This window comes from Musa acuminata, chromosome BXJ2-5 (genome assembly GCF_036884655.1).
Source record: "Musa acuminata AAA Group cultivar baxijiao chromosome BXJ2-5, Cavendish_Baxijiao_AAA, whole genome shotgun sequence".
NCBI lineage: Eukaryota > Viridiplantae > Streptophyta > Magnoliopsida > Zingiberales > Musaceae > Musa > Musa acuminata.
The window spans coordinates 6453217-6463990 of record NC_088342.1 but is presented as its reverse complement, the minus strand read 5'-3'; the positions used below and the strand labels follow the sequence as shown (position 1 = coordinate 6463990).

General features: G+C 40.8%; 1 protein-coding gene across 1 annotated transcript; it reads right to left on the bottom strand.

The window, feature by feature from the left end:
* Positions 1-3925: 3925 nt before the first annotated feature.
* Positions 3926-9590, bottom strand: LOC135612259 (BTB/POZ and MATH domain-containing protein 4-like). Its single transcript, XM_065108336.1, has 4 exons — positions 8981-9590; positions 7798-8143; positions 7445-7721; positions 3926-4374 (listed from the first exon to the last, which is right to left on the bottom strand). The coding sequence occupies exons 1-4, from the start codon at positions 9379-9381 to the stop codon at positions 4190-4192; spliced, it is 1209 nt and encodes a 402-aa protein (XP_064964408.1). The 5' UTR covers positions 9382-9590; the 3' UTR covers positions 3926-4189.
* Positions 9591-10774: the final 1184 nt, after the last annotated feature.

Sequence of the window (10774 nt, the reverse complement as noted above, 5' to 3'; positions counted from 1 at the left end):
CGGGTCTCATCAGAAGTGTTCTGAGGAGGTTCCAGCTTATAAGAGAGATCGTAACCCGAGGAGATGTAGTAGTGGAAAGAGTTCCATCCGAAGATAACATTGCAGATCCACTGACAAAGTCGTTGTCTCAGATTGTCTATGAGCGTCACAGGAGTCTGATGGGGATCAGACACATAGGTGATTGGCTTTAGGTCAAGTGGGAGATTGCTAGTCATAGGTGCCCAGCAAGCCAATCACGTGAGTGATGGCACGTGTGACTTGATACAGAATCTTTTTGCTTATTATATTTTGGCGTATATCACTTTATAATTATTGCATAAATGCATATATATATTATGATGTCCTTGGATTTGTGCAATGGGAATCGGATCGTGATGAGATCACGATAATGAGATCGATTCACCTTTAAACACATATCCTAAATAATCTCGGTCATAGGTTACTCGAGAGGGACATCGTGATAACCGGATAGACTGGTGTGCTGTATACCCGTCCATATGATGGATGCAGCTGGTCTCATAGCTGCTCGTGTAGGGACACTAGGGATACAGTACAGGTGCTCATTGGAGAATGAGTTCACTGATTGATCCGCTTACGGAATGCTGGATGGTTGATGATGCCTTATTGTCAGACAGTGATTCCGTAGTCTTAGTGGTGTATCTGGTCCTTAGACTTGAGACACCAAGGATGTCTTGTATGAGTGCTCCACTCTTTGATACCATACTTATAGGTTTGGCTGTTCCCAGATCTAGTACAGCTGGTCATTGGGAGTGGTAGTCGACCTTACGAGGGCTATTGAGTGTCAATAGAGGATCATCCACTCTCGGCGTCATGAGAGGAATATCCTATGTATTCTTGCTCAGACAAATCCCTGGCCAGGGTCATTCGGGTTGAGAGAGAAAGAGTTCTCCGGGAGAATCCGATTAGAGCGAGACTCGAGTAGAAACCGTATGGGTCTGACAGCACCATGCTCGATATACGGTCTCTGGGATATTAGATGGATGAGGGACTATAGGTACATGGTAACTGAGGACAGACAGGTCCAATGGATTGGATTCCCCTGTATCGTCTGGGGACTACGGCGTAGTGGCCTAGTACGTCCGTAGTCGATGAGTCAAGTGAATTATTACAGAGATAATAATTCACTGAGTTAGAAGGAGTTCTGACAACTATGACTCACGGTCAGCTCGATATTGGGCCTAGAGGGTCACACACATATGGTAGGCATTGCGATGAGTAGAGGTTCGGATATGAGATATCCGACGGAGCCCTTGTCTTATTGGATGCAGATCCAATACCCACTAGGGAAGGACCCATTAGGGTTTGACACGGGATCTCTATAAATAGGAGGGATTCACAGCCTCATAGGCTAGAGTCTTTGCTTGCCTTTCCTATTCTCCTCTCCCTCTCCACCTCAGAGTAGGCTTGGAGTTTTAAGGAGCGTCGTCGCAACCCTGCTGTGTGGATCACCGCTAGAGAGGAGGACGCTTGACCTCCTTCACCCTCTCCTAAGGATCTGCAAGGAAACAGGGATATACGATCTCCCTAGGTAACACAATCTCTATACGCAGTTTTGTGTTTTGCGGATTTTTGCGCACCAATCTTCGCACGACGACGAATATCTTTTTGGGAATCGGGGATTTTTGTTTTCTTGTTCTTCCGCTGCGCATATGATGTCGCCCCCCAATGATTTCCCAACAATGCAACATGCAATATAAAGTAAAAAAATACCAATAATAATAAGAAGCAAAAAGATTATGTAGCGTGTCACACATGTCATTACTCACGTGATTAGCTTATAGGACACCTATGACTAGCAATCATCTGACTTGTCGGGCTCCCTTAAGCAAGTATAAGCTCTGGACCAGTTCAACTCTCCAATCGCTCCGATCATACCTTTGTATGATAAATCTCCTCATGGGACTCACTAGCACTTGCACTCGAAATTTTCATTTGGTGGTACACAACCCCCATGTACTGATGACCAAGGCTTTCATCTGATATAAACTTCGATGCATGCATGAAAGACCCGCCTCTGCATTCACTCCTTAAATCTATGGCTCTTCCTGTCGTCATATTGTTCATCGAATTGGAGCTCTCAGTAGCTCCTGATTATACCCACGTATGACCTAGTTCCTCGTAGGACTTATCTCGTGTGTTTCACATTATCTCAAATTATTCTACCATGTCCGTTGTACCATGTCGCCTCTTGGTGACATCTCCATTGTATACTGATTATTGTGAGATGAACTTAGACTGCGATCTCTCGATGCGTGACCATTGCCAACACATCATAGGGCCTCAGCCACCTCTGATTGTATTTGCTCCTTTGTCAATCGATCTTCGTCCACCCGTTCTTAGGCCACACACAAACGAAGCACAGCTCTAGAACAGTCCATCACCTAGCAGCTCTCGAAGTTTACTGACTTAGTTGAAATTGGTGTATCATTGTTTGGATCTTAGACCTCTACCCCCATTAACACAATCTCCGCTGTGCATGCTTTCTTCATAGCAACTCGAATGGTAGCACCATGGCATATTCTTTAAGAGTATCTGCCTCTATATCCTCTTGCCTCATGCCAAGGCCTTCTGACTCCAAATTCACCTCCACAAGTTGAGTCGCCTTAGTTCTTCCATCAAATGCTTTTCCGAGATAAGGTGTATGTGCCTCCTTTCAACTTTGGTACTATGTAGGATGAGTTTGCTCCATCAAGATGAGTCCATTCTCATCATCTTTGGTACGTATCTTACTTTGCATAGTCTCATCCTTTAGCAAGAGCCCCATTTGCCTTAACTACCGTTAAGTTTAGTTGTCAATGTCGAGCTGTAGCTCAAACTCAACCATCTCAACGCTTGTATGCTACGCATTCTTCTTAACTTATTTGTTCTCGTGGTGCCTTTTGTGCGAATGGTTGATCATTCCTCTGAACGCCAATCTCGGGGGCTCACTCCTTTGAGTGACTTCTTTCCGTACATCTCAATACTCATTCCCCCCAAAGAGTCATGCGCATTAGTTACCTTTGATGCAGCCCCGCCAAGTCCCCCACATTTATATGTTAAAGTGTTTCTATGTATGCTTGTCCCACTCCGATACCAAATGTCATGAACTTATATGGTTTTGTCTATGTCGCGTGGTATTCTTGCTTATCCGTCTACAAAACTCAGCCTATCTGAAACCTCCTATAGTCCCCTAGAACATACAAATGAGAAAATGGGTTAGAGAAAATGTTTCACTTGGGATCCACAAGAAACCATTTTCATAAACACTTTATAATCAATGCAAATTACAAATATAAACTTCATAAGCTTTGAACGATCACGTAACAAAGAGTCCAAAATGATTCATTACAAATCAAAATGCCCCTATGACATAACCTTCGTTTATAAGCCCAAATCGGCCATCTAAGCCTACTGTCAGCCCTCTACATGCTGTGCAAAGCGTATATAAAACCGAAAGACACAGACACACATGAACATTCCAACAAATGTCACGTTTATAGTTTGTTCGTTATAGTGCAATGTGAGAGTGAACGTATATATTATGATATAAGGTATGGAAATATATGAATTTGTTATGTTTTCTACGTATGTATATAAGTATTTTAAATTATTTTAATATAAAATTTTTTATCTTATATATATAAATATTATATATATATATATAATATGGTATTACTATTTTCTTTTTATTAGATGATATAAATATATACATATGTCAAAAACTATGTATAAAAAAAACTTATCATTTTATATAATAAATTAATATATTTTAATTAAAATATATTAATAACAGTAATAAAAATGAAATCATATAGCTTCTCAGTTTGTTAAGCCGTTTCATCTGAAAAGGCACCCATTAATCGTTAATGGTCTTCCAGTTTCAAATTTCACATTTTATAGGGAACCAACATCAGAAACTAATCAGTTCGGACAAAGTTTCTTTCATTCACCATATTGGAAAATCATAACTGGGGATCCCTAACGGTGACGCACATCCACAACTCCAACTAATAGAAGCCTTGCAACTTTGTTGTGCCGTCGTACTGTCATTATACATACCTGACACAAAAGCGAGAGATACCATATAGAGCTACGGTGATCAATTTTCACATTTCTACTTGACACACGCACACGGACACAACACTACATCTACATCTTGTAACCATTAGCCGTTTTGATCTTAGTGATCTCATAGCCGAGGCCTTACCCTTCGGCCACTGGAATCTCCACCGTCTGAGAGCTGGGCCCAAACACTCCGGTCTTTCCCACCGTCGCTGGATTCATCTCCAGCGCCGGCAATTATCTTCAGGAGTTCTGACTGCAGTGACGGGCAATTTTCTTTGAGGTGCCGGAATCCACTTGAGCGCATGACAGCTGCACATCCAGAGAATTCCATTCCAAACATGAATACAGCAAAAACAGAAAAAACATCCAAATGCAATCACTGGATTCTCAGTCCAAAAAAATGACTGAATTTTTTATTTTCTAAGAGGACTTGCTGCCTAGGAATATTTACAATGATGTAACCTAGAACAAACAGCAACAATAGTAGTAGTAACCCAAACGAAAGCATAAGAAGCATCAATCTATTCTCAAAATTCCCGGCACCAAGAATGACTGACTAAAGACTTATTAGCTAACAACTTAAATAAAAGGCTGCATGTGGTGTCCAAACACTTATCAAGACTAGGATAGTTAAAAGTTGAACAGAGGAATGACAAGAGAACAACATAGCAATAGAAGATCATTTGCTGATTTTTCTGACATTTTAATAGGTGCAATTGCAACTTGTCAAAATTGCTATATGTGATATTTAATAGCTGCCATTTTTTTTTTTTGTTATTGTAAACTATGATGCTGAAGCAGAAACACAGATCCTAAGGAGCCACAACTGTCCATGAATTTATCCTCTGTTCACACTATGTTGTTGGTCACTTGACATACTGTATACGTCCTACTGAATCTTAGATTAACATCCACCCATGCCTATTCTTATTTTTGCAGTAGGATAGTTAACAATGCACTTTACAGATACCACTTCTCGTCTTTTTTTTTTTGTCTTTCCATCTCCTCTCTTATTCTTCTTACTCTCCTTACTCTGCACCTTTTATTTTCCTTCCCCATTGATTCACAAAGAGCTGTTGGCAGGTAACCAGAATTGACCAAAATCAAATGATTCCATCTTGTATCAGCCGAGACAGGCTGAATCTAAGGCATGTAGTTTGCATCTGAAACATGTTGATGCAGGGATACACCAACAACCAAGATGTTTGACTAGGATTCTTTTCATAAATTTCAATGTGTACGAGTTATCTCATTGGATGCAACAACTTTCACAGCTAATGAACCTAAATGTTCTTTGCATGTTGATTCATGTCTGGAACATGATGATACAGGGATATGCACCAATAACCAAGAGATTTGAGCAATTTTTTTCCTCCACAAATTCCAATGTGTAAGGACTATTTTCATTGCATGTAACAATTTTAATAGCTAATGAACCTAAAGTTCTCATAACCATTTTAATATAAGATGATGTATATGCAATAATCATTCTGTCTTACTCTGGAAATTTCTAATATTACATTATAAAACTCAAAAAGCAAGCTCCAAGTATGAAAAAATACAAGTGTAATAAGTGCCAACTTTTAACAACCATTCCTAAAGCCACCTGCAGAGATACTTTTAACAACCATTCCTAAAACCACATGCAAATTAATTAATAATACAGCCTTTGTGCTTGGTTCTCAAACATTTAATTCACATAATATCATTGTTCGAGTAGATCGATTTTGATATGGTGAATTTTGACTCATGAACGGAAGTAGAACATGGATAAACCTGTTTTAGATGCTGGTATAATCAACGTTCATCTTAGCTGATAATGTGAAAGTCTAAGTATGATGTCATACTTGTAGAGATAAATAGAAGAATTGGAAACTAAAAAACAACCCAACGCATCAACCTCCCATCAATGCAGGGTTTGAGAGTCAATGTAAGTAGGCTTGCCTTTGCAACTAGAAATATTCTGTGTTTTGAACCTAAATTACCAAGGCCACAATAGAGCAATCTCATTATGGCACAAATGCTAGCCGTCCAAAAGTCCATGTAGATTGGCGCTCCCCATTGGCAGGAGGCTTCTGCACAGGGCCACCCAAGAATTGTGGACCAATTTGACTAGTAGTCGTGTTTATAAGCCTCAAATGGTAGTTATATTGAACAAATAAAGTTTACAAAGTAGATACTTTTGTGGCAAAGGAACTAATTCAATGTGGTGCTTCTCATGACAAACTGTTTATGAGATTATAATTTAGTTAACAGCTAAAAGAGCATCATTTATTGATGCAAGAATTACTGTGTTTGTTTTCATAAACTTCAACAGACAGTTAATTTGACAGGAATTTTGATTATGTCAAGTCTCAAAACTGCTCAACCAATAATCATAAAGTAATAGAACCCTTTATAAGTCTCTAATTTTGATCTTTAACATATGAAGAATTCCATATTCCCATAGGAAAAGCTTTAGAATCCTAGGCAACTCAAGAGTCATAAACTGGAAACCGTTGGCCCAAAGCAGAACAAAGTAAGGTGTATGAGAAAAACATTGACAGAAATAACCATTTGCCCTATTTTAACAGTCTGCGTATGAAACATTAACAGAATTGGAAGAGGTACTATTAAATCTATGGTATGCAATTTCGAATGGTATTACCCGGTACGGGCAGTACGTACCGGTCCAACGGCATACCGGTAAGTGAACCATCCGCTACCGGACGAACCGTACTACAGTGATACAGTAATACACTGTAGTACTGCTACAGTACTACAATATTATACTGTAGCAGTACTACAGTTTTGCAATAAGAGGAAATCGTTCGATAAGCCCTAGTATACCGCTCGGTACACTGATACCATACCATACCGAGTCAACCTCGAAATACCGGTACGGTACGATATTGTATACCTTGATATTAATCTATATTCAAATATTGCACAGGAACTCATACTTAATAGTGAAGCAAAAAAGACTCGAAATAGAAAAAGCTTTTCCAATTTCTAAATAGAAAACAACATCTAGGCTCCATACAGGTATGTGAGATTTTTGGTAGGTTCTAAAGGGAAAAATGGCAAATATGTGGATCAAAGTCCTAACAAGTTGATTAGCATGTGATATTGCTATGTCATTTCTAAGTCAAAATTCATAGACTACAAATCCCTTCATTTCTTATGATTGGCCTTGCATGGACAAGGTTCTAGCCAAAATGAATTCAAATAAGAATTATACCCAAAATGAAACTGCAGAGAAATATTAAGCATATGCATAATAATTTCAATAAGGGCTTCCTTGGACATAATAATGAAATGATACATGTACTCAAAAGATGTATTTAGTCTTATGCTCTACAAATGAAAATGATGCACAAGTTCAGTAAAAGTTAAGTACCTCCAAGATTTTCTGCAGAGAATTTAAGACAAGCAGCTTTTAGTTCTGTGGCATGATAACAATCAGCCAATGAAAGAATGCTGGCAACCGAGTCCACAGATATATCCTTGCACAGATGTGCCTCACATAAAAGTCGAAGCCTCTCCAAGCCATACTTGTCTGATGCAGCCAACAACTTTGCAGCCAATGTGTCAGATGCAAAAGATTCAGGAGAACTTGAAGTGGTCAGAACGTCATCCTCTATAAAAGTGTCTCTGTAGATAAAATGCAGCATCGCCTGCACATCAGAGCATAGTGGGGTCGAGTATCAGGCATCAACTGCAGCCAAACAAATGCCAGATAGTAATTCTTACCTCAAAAACCCTGGGTTCCATATCTGCAACAACAATATCACTCCTCTGACCATCGGAATCATCAAAAAACTGAGCTCTAAATACTGGGGATCTTGCAGCTAATACCAATTTATGAGCATGAAATTTTTCCCCAGATACATGAACAATAACATCAGAACCTTCCTGATTATCCAGAAGTGCACCAAAATGCATTCCGATATCAGAATCTGGAACTTGTATGGAGTGCAGTCTAGGTGAATCCATTACAGACACCACAACACCAACGGTGCAATTAATTTTCAAGCAATCATCCTTAAGATAATCCGATGTTTCAAGAGCAGCTCGCCTGAAAAAGCGCTTGTAACCCCTGAAGATGTTAAAACAAATAACTACATCAAAAACAGATATTTAAGACAAAACCATAGATGTATGCAGCTATAACATTCCTTGCAAAATGCCTCAAACAGTAAATATTGATATCATTCTAGTGAAGAAATTTGAAAAATGCTGAACGAATCACAACATCTGTATAAAGCATCATTGTTCCCATGGGATGGTATTTGAATAACCAAAATCTCAGTGAAACAGCATTTTATGTGCATATATGCACCATATGCTTCTCATTGTTGGGATATTTCTCCTAAATAAAGCCATAAAGCCTTACATACTGATATGGAGGCTTAGGTTGTCATAACAATGCAATCATAGTTGTCTACTAAAGCTACAACTATCAGAGAAGGAAGAGACTAAATCAAATATTTTCAATAGCATGTTCTATGCAAAAGAAAGCCCATTTCACATGAATAATTCTGACCCCCTTCTTCCAAGACACTTGACAATACAGCAGCCCTAATCAATGAAGATGTGCCAAGTATCAGAATACCATAACATCTAGAGGCACTAATTGAGCAACTCTTAGCCAACAAGATCATCATAGACTTACCTACAAGTTCGCCACAACAAGATTGTGGCTCACTATCATACCAAATCATAACAAATAGGAAGATAACCATGAGGTGAAAAGACATTTGCCAGCAAAATTTAGCCCATGTATAACAATTCAGGGCCTAACACACCTCACAACCTATTGTTGCACAAACAACAAGAACCAAGAAAATATAGAGACCTCCTTTTAGAAATATTGATATGTCAAGAAATTTTGGGAGCAAAAGAAAGGAAGGCAAGAAGGCGGTGCGGCAATTACCACATGCTGCCACGGTACTTGAGGGTGTACGGCCCGCTTTCGAGCGACCGGTCGAAGTGGCTATGGACCTTGTGCTTCCCCTTGCCGCTCTGGTCCAAGAGGGTGAGCTCGAAGAGGGCCCTCACGTCGGTGCCCTCGCTGGCGAGGGCGATGAACACGGACACGTAAGCGGAGTTGTCCTCGGGGTTCTTCCCGTCGGGGTAGAAGTAGATGGCCCACTGGAACCCCCCGACGGTGAACGTGTCGCTGGCGATGTGCTTGCCCACGCCCATCCCCTTGGCGAGGGAGTACCCCTGAATCACGAACTTGTGCGACCCGTTCACGGTCTCCGTCACCGACCGGGAGCTCGTCGGCGAGAGGGCGAGCTCCTTCTCTGGGTTCACGGCAGCGGTCTCCGGCATGGCTTGAGGCGGCAGGGCGTCCTTCTCATCAAAGGCCAGGGGAGGCTCCGGCGTATCCCCGACGGCAGGGCCCTATCTAGGGATTCGAGGCGGCGGAGGCGGAGGCGGAGGCCGACGCCGGAAAGGAGATTGGGTTGGAATCAGGGAGGGGAATCGTCGAATTGGGGATCGAGGGCTTCAAGTCTCTCACGTTTCCTTTCCCAGATAATTTCATCATATTCCGACGTCATCCTGTGATAAAATGTGGCGTGCGCATCATGGAACCATGGTCGAGTCACCCGGGAGTCCATCAGGAATGACATCACCCCGGATTTGGCAAGCAGGCTATCTGAATCACCCCTCGAGTGCTTTCCAGGTCCATATGGCGTGCTATAAATAATTCGTAATTGTTTCTATATTATTTACATTTCGCAAAAATAAAATTAAAAACTTTTATTTTTTATTTATGATATTCTAAATTTATATATTGCTCGAACATGATCAATATATTTTTGTTAGTGTTGTTGCCTCGAGTGTCGTTGATCAAAAAGTCAACATGGTTTGGTTTAGTCTCGAAAGTATAGATCCATCCTAGGGATCGTGCTGGGTAGGAGAGACAATCCGAGCAAGCAACTGAGCTAACAGGTGGATTTCAAGAGGTGTTATAGGCTTTTGACGACCGATTTATGATTATCTCAATGAGCGACTTATCTATTGAAGGAAGCTCAGGGTCATCATAAGATATGTCTTGGCTTTTTAAAAGTGCTCAATATCGTTTTGAGGTGCTTCTTAGATGTTTCTGGGTCTTGCATAAGCAATCGGTGTTTAGGGATGTCTCGATCTGACTCTTTCAGTGCTTAAATCAGTAGAGTAGGTGGATGAGATTTAATAGGGATGTCTCGATCTGACTCTTTCAGGGCTTAGGCTTTATACTTGAACGACAGAAGATTGAGGTTAGTGATGAGTTAGGATGTCTCTTACCTTATCAGAAGATCATTGATGATGATAACTAATGTTCTTAAGGACAACGTTATCATAGGATGCTCGCGATAATATGTTTCGTAGGAACTCTTGGCTAGGCCAGTGATGACTCCATACGTTGTTGGTTAAGATGATAGGGTTGGGAAAGTGGTGCCATGCCGCCCGGCTCCAAAATCCATATGCAAGCCTTCCCTTTGATGACTTCCTAAGTCGGTGGCGAGGTGAGTTGACAGCTTTTCCAATCAATTAGCGGCAGGAACGACGTACATCTGTTCCTGTGGAAGCATGAGTTGAGCAGAGCCAGTGGTCCTCCGGTTCTTGGAATCCTGTTCTGCTTTCTTTGTGAAAGGAAATAGGCATTCGATTCCAAAAGGCTCTTCTCAGAGAAAGCTTCCTCGCTTTGTTCTTCCATCTTTGACGCGAGCTACCAAAA